This window comes from Thalassophryne amazonica, chromosome 4, assembly GCF_902500255.1.
Source record: "Thalassophryne amazonica chromosome 4, fThaAma1.1, whole genome shotgun sequence".
NCBI classification, from domain to species: Eukaryota; Metazoa; Chordata; class Actinopteri; order Batrachoidiformes; family Batrachoididae; genus Thalassophryne; species Thalassophryne amazonica.
Window position 1 is genome coordinate 99,339,401 of NC_047106.1, and position 19,158 is coordinate 99,358,558.

General features: G+C 41.7%; 1 protein-coding gene across 1 annotated transcript in view; it reads left to right on the plus strand.

Moving 5' to 3' along the window:
• Nucleotides 1-16,595, plus strand: part of LOC117508550 (protein jagged-1b) — a 266,488-nt gene extending 249,893 nt beyond the window's left edge. Inside the window, exons 10-14 of the mRNA XM_034168334.1 lie at nucleotides 7,501-7,614; nucleotides 7,886-7,932; nucleotides 13,197-13,373; nucleotides 15,173-15,323; nucleotides 15,405-16,595. Of these exons, the coding sequence (XP_034024225.1) occupies nucleotides 7,501-7,614; nucleotides 7,886-7,932; nucleotides 13,197-13,373; nucleotides 15,173-15,323; nucleotides 15,405-15,835 (920 nt within the window). The 3' untranslated portion in view covers nucleotides 15,836-16,595. The remainder of the gene's footprint in view (nucleotides 1-7,500; nucleotides 7,615-7,885; nucleotides 7,933-13,196; nucleotides 13,374-15,172; nucleotides 15,324-15,404) is intronic.
• Nucleotides 16,596-19,158: the final 2,563 nt, after the last annotated feature.

The following is a 19,158-nucleotide window of genomic DNA, read 5'->3' on the forward strand; positions in this document are numbered from 1 at the left end:
CCTTAGTAGATTTGAGCAGTGTTTAAGCTTCGTTGTCTTGTTGAAAGATCCAGCCCCGGTGCAACTTCAACTTTGTCACTGATTCATGAACATTGTTCTCAAGAATCTGTTGCTATCCACTGGAATCCATGTGACCCTCAACTTTAACAAGATTCCCAGTATCTGCACTGGCCACACAGCCTCACAGCATGATGGAACCACCTCCAAATTTTACTGTAGGTAGCAAGCGTTTTTCTTGGAATGCTGTTCTTTTTCAGCCATGCATACCGCCCCTTGTTGTGGCGTGTATGCAGAAAAGGCTTCCTCTGCATTACAGCATCTCCTTGTGCAAAGTGCACTGTATAGTTGAACAATGCAGAGAGACACTATCTGCAGCAAGATCATGTTGTAGTTATTTGGAGCAGGTCTGTGGATTGACTATGACTGTTCTCACCATCCTTTGCTTCAGTTTATCTGAGATTTTTCTTGGCCTGCCACTTCGGACCTTAACTAATACTGTGCCTGTGGTCTTCCATTTCCTCACTGTGTTCCTCACAGCGGAAACTGACAGCTGAAATCTCTGATAGCTTCTTGTATCCTTCCCTTAAACCATGATGTTGAACAATCTTTGTTTTCAGGTCATTTGAGAGTTGTTTAGAGTCTCCCATGTTGCCTCATTAGAAGAGATGCAAAGAGGGGAAACATTTGCAAATGGCCACCTTAAATAGCCTTTCTCATGATTAGATTCATCTGTGTAACGAGGTCAAGGGTCAATGAGCTTACCAAACCAATGTTGTGTTCCAATAATTAGTGCTAAATCAATAAAATGACAAGGGTACCCAAATTTATGCACCTGCCAAATTTTGTTTAAATAATTATTGCACACTTTCTGTAAATACTAGAAACTTCATTTCACTTCTCAAATATCAGTGTGTTTATCTGCTATATGATATATTTAACTGAAATTTCTGATCCAGACAACCAATGATTTATAAAGGAAAATCATGAGAATTATAAGGGGTGCCCAAACTTTTACTTACAACTGTAGGTGCCTGAGTTTTGAGGACGCCAGCAGCTGGAGAAGGCCTGCAAAGAATCAAGACAAGGACCCCAGTGCAGAGAACCATAAGGAAAGACTGAACAGGTTTCATTGTCCAAGTAGAGTAGAGCAGCAAAACGTGGCTGACAGGAGGGAGCGTGTACACACAGGTCCAGTACACAGTAATCACTTTAAAACTAACTAAGCTTGTCTGAGTGGAAACACAAAATAATAATTCAGAGCCACACAGAAATCATAAACCAGAATTTATAGATGACAACAGTCTTTCCAGTGGCTTAGCAATAGGATTATCCAGAACACAGAATAAGCAGCCCCACTGGTCTGTCTATACCTGATCCCATCAGATCTCAGAAGCTATGCAGAGTTAGTCCTGATTAGTAATTGAATAGGAGACCTCTTTGGATGACCAGGGGCTACGTGTGTATCTTCAGGTAAAACTGGAGTTGCATCCAGCATGAAATCCCAAAGCAGCTCTGTACTGGCTCCGCTGTGGCGAAACTGAACAAAGCAGGACCAGCTGAAAGACCAAAACACATTGTCCAAAAAACACAATGAGTTCAAAAACCAGGAACGTTCATATTACAGAGTCTGAAGTTACAGACGATAACCATGAATCCAGAATGGCAGTGATAACATGAGATCAGTAGCACTGTAACTAAAGGAAAACCAGCAGGCAAAAAATGAAAGTCCAGAATGATAGCAAGAGAGTCAGTAACACAGAGCAACTAAAGACTTTAACGTATACTCTAAAGGGCAGGGTGGAACCTATTACAATCTGGCAACAAGGAGACGTGCTCACAGTGTATTTAAAGGACGCAGCGCAGTTAGACCCGTAAATGCATGGACACACAAATGTGGAGGCCAGCAACCCGGAAATCAAACTAACACAAGAGGACTAATGACAACATGACCAAATAATACAGAGAGAAAATACTCAGAAATAACTCAGTGACAAAAACAGGAAAACAGGAGTGCAAACCAAAACATGATCCAAGACAAGGCCAAGGGAACGCCCGTGTTTCACCTGGTTGGGTTAGACAGATGTTTTGTGGTTACGACGACGTGCAAGATCAGCGCATGATGCCACACTCTTGACTTGAGGATGATGTTCTTGTAAAGCTATAGGAAAGTTCACCCAAAAAGTTGTGTTTCTGTTTGTTTGTTTTTTTGGAACAACACATCATGTGTTCATTCTCTGGTGATCACCGCTTGCTGACTCTGGATCAGTGTTCTCTAAATTCCCTGTCACCTCTCTTTGGGCTACATTCAGTCATACTGACAAGTTTTCTCTACAGGTTTTGCCATATTAGGCCGAACCGTAAAATCAATATTGTGTCATTTACATGCACACGCATGTCCACGTAGACACACACACAAATTCACTTTCAAAGGCCTGAAGCTTATGAAGTAAAAGCAAAGACATATTTCAGGATGACAACCTCTCCTACTCCTTTGTGTGACAGCGATATGTCACTGTGACACCAGATAATCCCCGCATAGTTCCACATCACAGGACGCCCCCCCCCCCCCCCACACACACACACAGTAATCAAACAACAATGATAAAACTTTTCTTCATAGCCTCAGCTGACAGAGAGAGCTCCAGGAGAAACCCAAATGCTGACAAGAAATGATTGCTTAGCTTTGTCACACTTCCCTCTAGTCATGTGTTCACCAGGTACAACACACTTGCCGTGCATAACACCCTCACACGCATACAGTTGTGTATGATGTCTGAGGTTTGAACTGTTTCCTGTTTGTCCTCTACCCTCACAGTCAGTCCTCTGGGCTTCAAAAACTTCCAGGATAACAACAGAGGGTTTATGAATCACCATACCCGTATCAGAAACAGCGCAGGCATGACAATGAGGCAAGGCATGACTTTAGAGTGACGTACTGTGCACGTGTCTAGATGTTTAAAAGTCATGTAGACTGTCACCTTGTGCTGGAGTTGTGTGTCCTGCTGACCTCTGCTCAAAAGTCAACTTTTTGCCTGCACTGGTAACCATGTAAGGAGCAAAACTGTAGATGAGTGGGTGAGTGAGTGAGTGAGTTAGTCTATTCCAGCCAAGAGAATAATTAAAAAACAATAAAAGCTATCACGTTATAACTCACCACATTAACAAGAATATATAATGAGGACAAATTCTATTGTGTCTGGGAAACATTGCTGACACTGGTGAACCAGCAATGGCCCAGTTCAATTAAATAAGCACCTTTTGTTTGTCCTATAAAATCTATAGACATGTCTGCCACCTGCTGGATGGTTAGTGGAGGCACCTGCGTTCAGGAGCATCAGTTAGGTTATGGATGATGGGTAAATTCTTGAAAATTACTAACAGTTGTGGTTGAAACTGACATGTTGAAACCTACCATTCCTGGTTCTCAAGACCAGGCACACAAGTGGCTCTACTCTTCTTTTCTTTTTTTTTTTTAGACATTTAGATATACTTTAGTATATCTAGTCCCCACTAGTAGAGTTCTACCTTAGAATTGGAATGTATTATAGAAGATATATCTTACTGACTTTTCATGTAGGTTTTTTCCCTCCTGAACAGATTGTGTGGTCATCACTCTGGTTCACGTAGCTAAGAGGCTACTGTAGCAACCACGGGGAGAAACTTGATGTCCACCACATGGACAAATACTACACAAAATACACAACAGAGCAGCAGGAAACCGGAATGAAACAATAGATAGAATGGGTGGCGGGGAATAGTGCTAAACCTTTCCTCAATAATACAAATTACTTATGGTTAACTTAAAATAATGCTTCGTAATTTTTTGAAACCTGTTTTGATATTGTTCTAGAGTTTATATCAAAAGGAAGACGTCATGAGCTATGCTAAATGGGGTCTCAATACGTCATCAACTGATTTGAAACAAATTCTTTGAAATACTGACATTGATTTAGCATTGAAACATATTGAAAGTGAATGAACCATTTTTGAATTCCATATTTGAAGGCTACAGTCAGTACGGGGTCTGTACATGCACTACCACACATTTTGCTTGTTATAATTCAACTCAAATTTAATTTCTACTTTAACATGTCACTTAACTTTGTTTCAAGATATTCAGTGGGTCACATTTTGAACTTTTGAACTATACGAGGTCTGTCCAAAAAGTAATGGACCTTTTTATTTTTTTCAAAAACTATATGGATTTGAACCACGTGATTGCATCAGCCAAGCTGGAACCTTCGTGCGCATGCGTGAGTTTTTTCACGCCTGTCGGTTGCGTCATTTGCCTGTAGGCAGGCTTTGAGTGAGCACTGGTCCACCCCCTCGTCAGATTTTTATTGTCAGTGAAATGGCTGAGAGACTGCCGCTTTGCTCCATGAACTTTTTTTCAGAAACTGTTAGAGACAGCCAGTTGGAAACCATTCGAAAGATTCAGATGGATTTCGGTGAAGATTCTGTCGGCGTCACACGGATTAAGGAGTGTTAAAACCTTTTTAAACACGGCCCACAGCGGTGGAGGGCGCACGGCGCAGCGAGCGGCCGTCGACAGGCTGGAACGACCAGATCATTTCCAAACTGAACGCTGTGTTGATCCGGGATGTCATTTGACTACCACAGAAATGGCAAGAAAGCTGGACATAGCACTTTTGTGGCACATTCCACTGTTACAGGAGATTTTGTAATGAAAGATGTGCGGAGGACTTCGCACGTCGTCACGGAGCCGCTCATGGCGCGCAACAAAAAAAACCACCTCCGTGTTGGAAACCATTCGGAAGATTCAGACGGCTTTCGATGGCTTTTCAGTCAAGTGAGTATCCGAGAAATTGTGTAACAGCTGGACATGCCACAACTTGTCCTGTGAGACTTCCAACATGCAGGTGTTTTTTTGTTGTGTGCCATGAGCAGCTCCGTGCCGACGTGCGAAATCCTCCACACGTCTTTCATTACAAAATCTCCTGTAACAGTGGAATGTGCCACAAAAGTGCTATGTCCAGCTCTCTTGCCATTCCTGTGGTAGTCACACGATGTCCCAGATCAACACAGCGTTCAGTTTAGAAATGATCTGGTCATTCCAGCCTGTCGATGGCCGCTCGGTGCGCTGCGCACCCTACGCCACTGTGGGCCGTCTTTAAAAACCTTTTAACACTCCTTAATCCGTGTGACGCTGACAGAATCTTCACAGAAAGCCATCTGAATCTTTCGAATGGTTTCCAACTGGCTGTCTAACAGTTTCTGAAAAAATTTTCATGGAGCAAAGCGGAAGTCTCTCAGCCATTTCACTGACAATAAAAATCCAACGAGGGGGCTAGACCAGTGCTCACTCAAAGCCTGCCCACAGGCGAATGACGCAACCGACAGGCGTGAAAAAACTCACGCATGCACACGAAGGTTCCAGCTTGGCTGATGCAAGCGCACATGATTCAAATCCATATAGTTTTTGAAAAAAATAAAAAGGTCTGTTACTTTTTGGACAGACCTCGTATGCCTTGTTTTCAAAAATCAGTTACCATTCAATTCCTTATAAGTTCAGTGCACCAATGGTATCTGTTTCTACCAAATATTGACACTGTTGATCTTCAGACTAAACATCACAATTCCTTCTATATGACTGTTTGATTTTTCAAACTGTTCATTTATCACAGTCTATTGAAATTGGTGGTGAAGCTGCCAAAATGGAAGTAAGGTCATAAGTCTGGCCCAAGAGGAGGAAAAATAAAATAATTTGTATCATTTAACCTGTAGGTAGTGTTGCTTCCAGCAGGGTATGATTGCCCAAAGGTTTTCTTCTGTGAACACATTTTGTGTTGGTTCTTGTGATAATAGTGTTCATAGTGTGTGATTAGTTAAATGTGACATTAAATGTGAAAATGCTCAGTTTGGCACCATGACTCCAAACATTATCTGATTAAATGACAATCACTGATTGATGTCTGTTGTAGTGGATGAATAAAAGAGGTATTCTCTGAGTTATGCAATAACTTTCATTCATTCATCTACTTTCTGAACCTCCTTAATCCAGTTAAGGATCCTGGGGGGAGCAGACCACCAGACACATCCACAATCACACCTACAGTCAATTTAGAGTCATCAGTACACCTGACCCACATGTCTTTGATGTCAGTAAAAGGTGGTATTCAGTGACTTCGCATCAAGATGCAAGTCATGATGGAAACCGTAATAAGATGCTAGTAGGGCTGGGCGATTATGTCCTAAAATTCATATTGCGGTATCAATTGAATCCCTCCATGGTAACGGTATATATCGCAATACAAACTTAAGTGTAAAAAGTATAATGTGTTTCTGAATGGGTCTCTTAGCAAAACTAAATTACTTTGCTAGCTAAATTAAATAAATAAATAACAGCAACAAAAACTAAAACAGACATAATGTAAGTTTGAGAACATTTATTGTACAGATCTCAAAACTACAGCTATAATTTGCTGGAAGGTACATCTAAGATGCAAGCTTAGATTTGATGTTTTGGTGCATTTATTTATTCTTGGGTCAGTGGCTGAAGTTTCATCTCTTGAAGACTAGATGGCACACCCTCTCCGACTACATGAAGCATTTTCAGGACTGTCACAGAGCGCTTTTCCTCATTTCTAAAGCACAACAACAACAAAAAAACACCAATCATATTTGAAGTCAGTATGGAAATCGTCATTCCCTGGCTGATTCCCTGGTTTTGCAAATATTTCACGTTGCTGTCTTGCCTTTGTTGTATTCAGTGACAAATTGCGGAAGAAACTCAGGCATCTCAAATGTCTCAGTGAGAGACACACCTCAGCTCAGAACAGCTCCCCCTCCCCTCTCCTCTGCACTCATCAGCAAATGAGCAGTGGTTCACAGATGCTTCACAAGGAGTTTGCCTAGATCGAAAAACTCCGCAGAGGTTATCGCGATTAGTTGGTGGAGTCCAAATCTCTATGGAAGGCCAAATTTATACCGTGTACCATTTAAAGCGGATATACCGTGCAGCAACCTAAGGCACACCTGTGCAATAATCATGCTGTCTAATCAACATCTTGATGTGCCACACCTCTGAAGTGGGATGGATTATCTCATCAAAGGAGAAGTGCTCATTAACACAGATTTAGACCGATTTGTGAACAATATTTGAGAGAAATAGGTCTTGTGTATATAGAAAATGTTTTTTTATCTTTGACTTAAGCGCATGAAAACGGGAGCAAAAACAAGTGCATATTATATATACACACACATTCACACACATTACAAAACAAAATAATAGGCAAGTTACATTTGTTTGGCAAACTATATCGAGATAGTTGATGTAAAATGTTGAGAATTAGGAGCTTCTCTCACTGTTTGAAGCTTAAAATACTACAGAGTTAAAACCTTGTGTAAAGCTCACGTGGGGCTCAGTAAATCACTGGATTAATTAAGTTACATTTGTAAATACAGATTAAACTGCCATTTATTTCATTTTAGTCAGCTTTTATCAGTTTTAGAAACCTTCCTACTTCTTTCTCCTTGTAGACACCAATGAGTGTGAAATCAGAGTGTGCATCCACGCTCGCTCTTGTCGCAACCTGATTGGTGGATACCTATGTGACTGCCTTCCGGGATGGACGGGGCCTAATTGCGACATCAGTGAGTACGCATGAAAGTAAAGGCAGGGCGCTAGTGGGGGGCAAGTGTCACTGAATTTAGTGTGTTGATTGTGCTTTATTGTTGTAATCAACACCTGCTTATTAAAATGTTCATACAACCAATTTTACATGTTGGTAAAATGTGTTTTTTCAGTTTTCATTTCATATATTGCACAAAAAGCCATAAAAGCTTTAAAGAAATGCTTCAGTGAAACTGTGATGTTGTTAAAATACTGATACCCAATGACACACATTTGTCCTTTTATTTCTAGGGAACAGCAGCTGTCAGGGTTTATGTCAGAATGGCGGCCGCTGTGAGGTGAGCCGTGCATGTGCTGACTTTCTGATTTGCCTGTTGTGTTGTGTTTTTCCCCCCCTTTCTCTCTCACACTGCTGACCTGCTTTCATTCTGTACTGTCTGCTTTAGTGTCATTGTCATATTCACCTCATCATTTTGTTTTCTGCTCAGCGTCACTGTGGAGTCTCATGAGAATTATTGTAAAACTGACAAAGCCAAAAACAAGATATAAAAGATCTTTGAAATAATTTTGCATTGACCCGTGAGCTGTGTTTCTTAGAACTGTGACATTATTTCTTTGTCTACATGTGCCTTTTTTACATTGTGTATGTATGTATGTATGCATGAAATATCCAGTCACCTCGGAGACATGCAGTTCTGCCATAGACGTTAAAATAACGATAGGCCTATTCCCACAGTATTTTCATCCACCATTTCTGCTTCAAGTGAATGGCAATGTCCCCTCTAGTCATTTTAATCTAGGTCACCACATCCATCTCAGTCAGAAACTGCCTTAGGGCAACCACCCAGGCTGACAGGAGAAATCTATATGCTGCAACAAGGTGAAACGTGGACATTCCCTTGGCTCTCTCCAGTTGCTGGTGTCCTCTGTGCTGAGGCACCTCAACATTGGATCATCCTCAGAGAAACATGGCGCATGGCCAAAACGTCACAGCTGGCATTTTCTCACAATGCAAGTGATACTTCTCATTTTAGTAATCCTAAATCAGCGTTTCCCAATGCTGGTCCTTGGTACCAAACGTTCTGTGCATTTCCCATTTCTCCTTGTTCAAACGAGACATAATGAGCCAGATCAGGTGTGTTCCAGGTATGTTGCCAACTGTGAACTGGCACAACACACCTAAGGGTGGTTATAGTGACATGTATCACAACCATCCACAAAGACAGGAAGCACTTGAGCCCGTATTCACAAACCATCAAAAGGCTAAAGTAAGTAAATCTTAGTGATGTCATTATAAGAAAAATCTTACAATTCCTGAAATATCTAAGAAATTTTTTAGAATTTTCCCTTGGTAAGATAGAAGTTATTCACAAAGCATCTTAGGTCTTAAGAGAGCTCTGAAGGTACCAAACTGTTAAGAGGAGGGAGGAGGACTTTAAAGAAGCCTCATGCTGCGTTTACACATAACGACGACAAGTCACGAATACCACAAAGTATATATTCTTGGCTGCTGATCATGAATGTGATGATTCCACGCAGAGGCATCAGGAGTCCTCAGGAACTGCTGCAACCTATTACCATGCATTACGATTAATGGCATGTGTTGCTGGCGAATTATTCCGCATTGCTGCTCGCTATTGTGCATAACAGCGCATCGTTACATTCTGTCACGTTGTGAATGAGGCGACTTGTCTCCATACACACCCCCATATTCATCCTACCGTCAGCTGTTTCTTTGTAGCCTCTCAGTTGTCCAGGTGGTTTCCATAGTAGAGAAGCTTGAATCTTCGACTGGACTGGGTTGCTTGACGCGAGGACGTTTCGCTTCAAATGGCAGAAGCTTCCTCAGCTAAAATTCTTGCTCTGGTAGTCTGACTTCTGTCTTGACTCTTGTAGAGAAGAAAGAAATCCTGGAGAAATTCTTCTCTACAAGAGTCAAGACAGAAGTCAGACTACCAGAGCAAGAATTTTAGCTGAGGAAGCTTCTGCGATTTGAAGCGAAACGTCCTTGCATCAAGCAACCCAGTCCAGTCGAAGATTCAAGCTTCTCTACTACCGTCAGCTGCTGAACAGTTCAGATCACTCCAGATTGCTCCTCAACACCCACATGAATCCACAGCAGAAGAACTTTATGATTGCATGCTTAGTTGGGCACTGAAAGGAGGAGACGGAGAGAGCCAGATGTCTGGCTTCACGCGATTCTCGTCTCACTCATTCTCCCACACATCAGGCACAATAGCAGGTGGAACACCTGCAGGAGCGCACTGAGGAGCACTGGAACGCTTTTTTTAGCCAACTTGGCGTCACTGTCCTTCGTCGGCATATTGCAGCAATGAAACTGAATGCGATGCAGCACGGTTTAATTTTGCACACGTGAGAGAAGTGATTCATAGTGGCGCACAGTGACATGTGACACCGCGTTACAATTTGTGTCAGACTTGACCGTTTCCGTGTCAGTTCCTAAAAACACGTGACAGTATGGGCTCCAAGATCAATCACAGGAACCACTATGACCGCTGTCACGCTCTATTAAGGATCAACACCTATCAACACGCTCAGTTGCGTACTCCAAGACATGAGACGAAATGATGGTGGTGCATGACATTTGTGGAAGATTTTTTGATAGCCAAAAACATGCTCCACAAATATAATGAATATCACGCATTGTTAAGAAACCTATTCAGATGCATTAAGTCACATCAAGAATGTCAGGAATGTGCCTAGAATGATGCAAATGTGACATTCGTAATGCGTCCTGCCCATGTGTAAATGCAGCATTAGAGTGTCTTAAACACACAAGACAGCAGAAAGACAGAGAGGAAGCAGAGACGTTCTCCATATGTTGAATGACTACCGGCTTGATGGTGCAGAGATAATGTTTGTGGTTGACCTCAGACACTTCTTGGATCACTCTTACCCCTCGCTCACACTGCCTCCGGTGTTACCATTGCAGGGTACGGATGCGGGACCCACAGAGAATCCAAGTCATTAAAAAGATACAAACTGCTCTCAGTAGCCACGGAGCTTTGCGGCTGCAGTTACCGAAACCCTGCGGCGCTGCGGATTTTTCCGCAAGAAGTCTATCCTTGCGGGTTGCCAGAGCGCACTGCATCAAAACAGCGAGCGTAGTCTCTGGACCTGTTGCCGGAGTTGGCCGAAGATCCACACAGCAGACAGGGGAGCGGTGTGAGTGGCCTGCTGCCGCACTTACCAAGTCTGCGGGCTCAGTAAGCGCATTGGAGGCAGTGAGAGCGAGGCCTTAGGCTAAGATTCCTTGCTAGGAATCTCTATACTAAGTTGGGAGCTCTCCAAGAGGACTCTGAAATTCTTTGTGAACACGGGCCCTGGACCTGATACTTCTGCAAAGATGTCAGAATCACAAAACGTATTCACAAAGATTCTCAGTGTCCTCTCAGAGAGCTCCTAACTTAAGCTGGGCAGACACTGTACGATGTTTTCAATCATTGTACTTGGCTCCAGCTCAAACTGCGACAAAACCGCAGGGTGTAAAAGTTCAGAGCACACGATTAATGTTCTCACACTGTATAGCCCGATGCTCTGATGCGATCTGACTACTCACACTGTACGTTCAAAAACCACATGTCGGACTCATGTTACCGGAAGCAAAACGTAAACAGAAGCTTTTTTCTTTTTCTTTTTTTTCAAACTTTATTTACGTTTCTTATTTGGGGGGACATCAGAGTTTTAGCAAAATAAAAAAACAAACAAAAAAAACTACAAGACTTTAAATGAGTTGAAGAATAATGGGAAAAAAAGAAACAGAAGCTCCTCTCCCAAAGAGATGATCACCGTTTATGCTTTCTCTGGTGTTTGCACAGGCACAGTGCAAGAGATGCTTGTAGCGCTGCTTCAACAGCACGGAACCCTCATGACGGCCGACCAGAATATCAAACAGGTTTGATTTTCATCCGACCATATGATTGCCGATCGGGAGGTGGTCGTGAGAGGTTAAATGTAGCTCGTTACTCCATGTATACTACACGATGCAGGATGCGTGATTAAGCTGAAACTCAGCGCAATCCAAAAAATTCTCGCACAAGTGAAAAATCAGCTGAAAAAGGGCCAAAACTCGCAGAGCTATTACCTAAAGATTCCTAGCAAGGAATCTTAGCCTAAGAGTGATCCATGAAGTGTCTGGGAGAAACTCTGAGCAAGGAGAGGACAGAAACGTTTCTCTTTGTGAAGAGGCAGGTTGACCCCGTTGCTAGGTATGAAGCAGTCTACTAAGTAGGGAGGGGTGTGAAATCTGTACATTTTTGCATGGAATATGGAAATATACATGGAATAAACCATAACAGTATAGTTTTTGGGTCATTTGGTTTCAAAAACCCATATGGACGGAGCTTTTGAAAATTTCAAATGTGTGTGTCATATATGTGCTGTTGACATAGAAAACCACTCTGTTGCTTATAATTAGTTCATTGTGGCCATGTCATTCTTTACAGGTGATGATTATACTCAACTGATGTTCCTGAAATAAAAACAACATAGATTTTGTTTGTTACAATTGATCGTAACATATGTACTGAAATTAGGGTTTTTTTTGTCAATTACTCTTAAAAAAAAAAAACACCAGATAGGCTTATTGTTACTATAGAAGTTGAATATAAACTTGGGGTCAAGCAACATTTGGAGCCAAATTTCAAGTCTCTAGGTGCAGCGGTTCTCAAGATATGACATTTTCGTCGATATTTTTGGCAATTTTTGAACCCGATATCTTCACTGGCTCCATCCATATGGGTTTTTGGAACCAAATGACCCAAAATTTATCCTGCTATGGTTTATTCTGTGTATATTTCCATATTCCATGCAAACATTTGTAGATTTCCAAATTTTTTGAAATAACACCCCTCCCTATTCTAAGAGCTGTGACTGGTTGTCACAAAAAGGGAAGGAGAAAAAAAACAAATGTGCTCTGCGCTAATAGTTATGAATGGACAGTAAAATCAACCAATCATATAACCTGAACTGTACTGGACACTTACTTTGATATTCATAATTGTATGAATGTTATAGAATTTACATGCAATTTAATTTACATTTTTCCCATAGCCATCAAGCCGGTAGCGTGTTACTGAATCACTGCCATTCAACAATACTCAGAACGTCTCTCCTTCCTCTCTGTCTTTCCGCCATCTTGTCTGTTTAAGACACTCTTTAAGTCCTCCTCCCTACTCTTAGCAGCTTGGCACCTTAGGAGCTCTCTTAAGGCCTAAGATGTTTTGTGAATAACTTTTGTCTGACCAAGGGAAAAGTCTAAGAAATGTCTTAGAATTTGAAGAATTCTAAGATTTTTCTTAGAATGACATCAGTAAAAGCTACTTGTAGCCTTAGGATGCTTTGTGAATATGAGCCCAGGAGAGCACCAAGCGGCTTGTCTTTGGAGGGTGGTCACTGGTGTGGTGCTGAGGGATTGTCCACTGCACAATGGCACCCAGGTCCAAACCTGAGGCATCTCATTACATTGGGCACCTTGAACATCCTTTCTCTAAGTGAGGATGACCATCTTTCATGACTGCTGTATGAAATGTCATGTAACTTTATTATGCTGTCACTAAATAAAATGTGTTGTCTGATCTAGGATCAGGTATCATCATCAAGATGTCTGTGCCCACCTGGTTTCTCAGGAAAATATTGTGAAAATGGCCCGAGGCTGTGTGACAGTGTCCCCTGTCTGCATGGAGGACAGTGTGTGGAGAAGGATGAAAGGACTGTGACCTGCAACTGTCCGATAGGATATTCAGGAATGTTTTGTGAGGTGGGAAATCATTCCTAAATTTCATGTTAAAGCCAGATTCTCTTTGAAAATGTGTTTTTGAATTAGTATGTGAGGAGTGAGTACATAAGGAACTGAATCATCGCAATAATGTTTAAGGCAGCTGCAGTGATGGTTGGCAGTGACAGGAGTTAATGAACCCGGTACCCAAAGCAGCACATAGCAAATAGAGTATGAGCATGAATGAGATCTTTAAAGTACAGAGATCAGACACACAGCTTAAATGATAAGGAACAAGCAGCAGACAAGATCCGGTTGAACAGGCAGAAGTCAGGTGATGTGCCCAAACGCTTCTGTGGACAAGGCAAGATTGAGATCTAATGATTAGCCAGGATAGTCAAGAACTTGACAGATTATCATTGTAGACAATTATCACTTCCCGCCTGGGACCTTCTGTGTGGAGTTTGGATGTTCTCCACATGTTTGAGTGAGCTCCCTCCAGCTGCTCCAGCTTTCTCCCACTTCCAAAGACATGCAGGTTAGGTGAAATGGAAACTCTATATTGAACTTAGATGTGAGTGAGAATGTGACTCTGGCCCGGCGACAGACTGGCGACCTGTCCAGGGTGTACCCTGAGCCACTCAACATGTCTTGGGCTTAATTTACGTCAGTCATTAAGAAATACAAACAATATTGTACTGTATGGCAAATCTGTGCATATTAGTCAGTTATCAAAAACTGAGTGACAATGCTGGATGGAGAATACTCAGGGAAGCCACCAAGACGCCTAGACAGTCATAGGCTTGTGTGGTTGTGCTTGGAGAAACTGTATAGTGCAGCTTTTGTCTCTTGCATCACCAGTTACACAGTGACACAGAGGAGGTTTCTTAAAAAGAACAGGCAAAATTATAGCTGTAGTTTGCCAGAAGGCACATGGCAAACCCCGCCCTAGATTTGATCTGTTTTCTTGTTTTATAATCCTTCTCTACATCACTCCAACATGAAGCTGTGAATGGGTATGCAACAAGAAAATGTTGCACCAGTCCCAATTTTTCCACTCATGTCCACAGAAGCCTGTAATGGGTGACTTGGTTCAATTCCATTTCAACTTATTGAATTTATATGGCGCCAACACACGGCAGAGTTGCCTCAAGGCGCCTTACACAAAAAATTCAGAAACAGTTTAAAATGAGTTAAAAGAATTAAAACATTAAAACAAGCACAATAAAAGAGTAAAAATTAAAAAAAATAAAAAGAATGCTAGCACAATAATCTAACCATAGGACAGAATGAATAGATGTGTCTTAAGTCTGGTTTTGAATGTCTCCACAGAGTCCGACTGTTCACAACACAAGGGCACGATGAGAGATCGTTGCTTCCCTCACTCGTCTACTTTCAACAATGGTTGCTCAGTTTTTGACTCAAATCTCCACTGAAACTACATCTTGATTATTTTTTCCTCAAAAACATCATGGTTGCACATTCAGCCAAAATTATGAAGCTTGTCGTCATTGTCAGACTAATTATAATTTTGAACCTCCTGTATAACTACTGTATAATTCATGATTTGGGCCATAAGCAAGGCGACCGTTTACATTAATGTAAACTGTGATTGAATCGTGGGGTAGGTTGGCGCAGTTTGTGGTAAATTGACTCTGATTAACTACAAGCAACTTTGAAAGGCAGTTCTCTGTTGTAATATTAAAAACTGTATATATATATATATTCTCTCCTGAGACTCATACTGGAGTAATATATACAGACATTGAAGAAATTTGGGGAGAAACCTGTCTCACCATTTTGTTGTTGCTGTTGTTGTTTCCTTCATTCCATTATTTCAGACAGCGGTAGATATGTGCGATCCAAATCCTTGCCAAAAGGGGGTGCCCTGTCACAGCATGGAGGGCAGGTACATATGCGCCTGCCCTGATGGTTACTCTGGTAATGAGTGCATGAGCGTCAAAGACCCCTGCACTGGTCAACACTGTCCAGGTAAGGGAAGCGTGTCTAGAAGAGTGTGTGCAGCAGAATCTCTGTCAAACCTAAACTCTTTCTCCACCTTTGCATCTGTAGGCGCCGTAACAGACATGACACATGGGGGCATCACCTTCTACATAGTGCTCCTTGGTGTCTTAGCTTTGGTGACAGTCTGCGGCTGCACGGCCTGCGCATGCATCCTCTCCCACCTCCATCGGAAACGCAAAAAGCAGCAAGCCATTCCACAGGAGGAAGGCATCAACAACCAGAGGGAGTTTGCTAACCTGATCAGAAACGTGGACCGTCCTGTGCCCCTCATGGACCCTGCTGCGCCCGTCACACACCCGCCTGCCCCTGTCTCACGTTGCTACGAGGAGATTGAACTGACGCTGCCACCCTCGCCCACCCCTTCACAACCCTCCCCGGCATTAAAGTTAGCCCACACCACCAAACTGGATATTTCAAATCTTGAGAGAGAGAAGTTGAACCGTTTCTGCTATGTTGACAATCAAGAACTGGAGATCTGACCTTTGCACTTCTCTGAGCTCTTGTTGGAATTTTTCACGTTGTTTCATTCATGGGGCCTTATCTACAATGCCACTGTTTTGGTAGCAGCGATTACAACACTACTAAGGCGAAAAGGCTGCTAAGTTGTTGAGTCATCTGATGACTGTGGTGACAAATCGACAACAACAAAAAAAGCCCATCACATCGACACGCTTCCTTAAAGACTGTGGAACAGTTAAAGCCTGAGTTCAAGGATTGTGTCATTGGAGTTCAGACGCACTTTTCTTCTTGGGGCTGGAGTCTGACACACAGTGATCAATGAATGGATGTGTATTTAACTCTGAATGTGTTTCCGTGTTTGTATGTAAGTGTGTGTAAGACTGAGAGAAAGAAAACACACGCATCCGTGTGATTAAAATGATCAGATTTTGTTGGATCTGTTATTTCTGTTTTGAGAAAAAAAACTTGATAGTCTTGTCAAAAAAGAGGCGTACATTGGATCTAGAGGTTTTTAAAGCCATATTAAAAAATGACACTGTTGCCTGTATTGTCTCTGTATTATTACAGTTGTCAAAATGTATGATTTTTTTTTCATACTTGTGTAAAATACCTTTTTGTACATAAATACTCTGTACTGTATATGTTGATGCTCTTTTTTGTACTGTGGTTTGATCTGGAAATATCACTGTAGTACTTTGCTCTGTTTGTCCCATTTCACTTTATATGGTGCAACAGGCATTTAAGGATTGTAATAAAAGTGCATTCAGCAACTGTATGTAACTCCTTAAGTGTCTGTGATTATTACTGTATACTGTGTGGTGTGTGTAAAAACTGACCTGGGTGCTTATGTGTAACTGGGTTGTGACGATGAGCTTTCAGGGTCCAGGAGGGTGTTTGTAATCAACCGTCATATTCCATCACTGGGCCAAGCTCATGGCATTTTTCAAAATGATTGAAATTCACTTTTCCATTAAAAACTTTGACATACTTTGGTAATCTCGTGCATTTCCGCTGAGCCTCTAACACTGTCGTACATGCCATAGCATCACTGGGAGGTTATGCTAAAGTTATAGTACAGTTAAGCTGCAGTTCTTTCATTACATGTCACATGGTACAAGCCAAATTATGAACTTTATCACATTCATAGGCAACTGTGATTTCCACGTTGGTTGATTTTGAACAAGTTCTGCAACAATTTGGCAAAGGAAAACAAGATTAAAACAATATGAAGATGTTTTAGAAAGCATGCTTGCAACTTAATAATATTATCTTTCATGGTAGAAACCTGCTAGTTTGGAGTTTTTCTAATTGCGCTTTAAAATTCTACGTCATTCTGAGAAAGCGGAAGTCTTAAACCAGTACCTTCTTCTTACATGGGTCACACTGGTTGAGTAGTTAGGTATGTTAACCGTGTCAGCCAGGCAAGATTCAATCTGATCTTTCCCCAGCCAAATGTAGACTGGCAGAGATTAATTTACAGTTATAGATTTTTGCATAGCTGCAAAGTGGACAGCGCTCAAAATGTAGATGCTAAGCAGCAAAAAAAAAAAAAAAACTATTATTTCTCTGTCTGTAAGGCTGATTAAAATGTTTCATTCAGTAATACAAGGACAGAGGAAAGTAACTGTCAGGTCACAGCAGTGAGTTAAATCAAGATGACAAATGTAACCTTTGCCCTGTGCAAACAGCAGAAGACTGGAAATGAACACTGCTTCCTGTCACAACACGAGTCAGGCGGAAATGTAGGAAACCGCAAATACATGCACACATACACAAACACTACTGTATGTCGACAAGTCTCTCTCTCTCTCTCTCTACACCTGCTGGGTACCTCAGGATGTTGTCGTGCAGCCCAAAGATTGGAAAGTTTACTTAAACTCAAGATTTATCCAACCTTCAGTTTTAATGATCTCTGTGCACACTTTGCCAAGTTGATAGAGGTGTACTTCATATTTGCATCTTATTCTAAACTCCTCTGACACTCACAAATTCACCTTTTCAAAACAATATGGTCACACAGACCCACGCGGGTCTAAGATTCCTGTTCCTAAATTGGGTCAGACACAGGTGATTCCCTTAATGAATTTCACTGGAACCAGTTTTAATACACCTGGATGTATTTACAGTAAGTCATAGCACCTGCTTCAGACTCTCAGCGATCAATCTCTCGAGGGAGAAAGTACCCCATAACATAGAAGATCTTCAGATGCTATTTTTTTATTTTGATCATCTCCCCTTCTAAGGTGAAAGACTGTACATAAAATGTGCATAAAGACAAGCAGACATTATGGGCCTGATTTACTAAGATCCCACATAAGTGCTAAATTTACAGGTAATGTAAACTTATATTTATTGGGGTGGAGATCATTTCATGGATGAATTACTAAGAGTAAATGTGTAGCTGACAGCGGGTGATAATGTGACATAGACAGTAGTACGTAAATGAGGATTTTTCACGTGATGGCCACAAGTGCAAAATGAAATTAAATCAGCCAATTAAGTCACTGGACGCAGGTGCAAGGTAACTCTTTTGAGATCTGCTTAACGGAATCCTGGCTGCATAACAGTACACCAACAAACATGATAGACGCCTCCAGATATCAATGCTTAAATCAAATCAAATCAATTTTATTTATATAGCGCCAAATCACAACAAACAGTTGCCCCAAGGCATTTTATATTGTAAGGCAAAAGCCATACAATAATTACAGAAAAACCCCAACGGTCAAAACGACCCCCTATGAGCAAGCACTTGGTGACAGTGGGAAGGAAAAACTCCCTTTTAACAGGAAGAAACCTCCAGCAGAACCAGGCTCAGGGAGGGGCAGTCCTCTGCTGGGACTGGTTGGGGCTGAGGGGAGAGAATCAGGAAAAAGACATGCTGTGGAAGAGAGCAGAGATCAATCACTAATGATTAAATGCTCTGTATGCAAAAGAGCAAAAAGAGGTGAATAAAAAGAAACACTCAGTACATCATGGGAACCCCCCAGCAGTCTAAGTCTATAGCAACATAACTAAGGGATGGTTCAGGGTCACCGGATCCAGCCCTAACTATAAGCTTTAGCAAAAAGGAAAGTTTTAAGCTTAATCTTAAAAGTAGAGAGGGTGTCTGTCTCCCTAATCTGAATTGGTAGCTGGTTCCACAGGAGAGGAGCCTGAAAGCTGAAGGCTCTGCCTCCCATTCTACTCTTACAAACCCTAGGAACTACAAGTAAGCCTGCAGTCTGAGAGTGAAGCGCTCTATTGGGGTGATATGGTACTATGAGGTCCCTAAGATAAGATGGGACCTGATTATTCAAAACCTTATAAGTAAGAAGAAGATTTTTTAAATTCTATTCTGGAA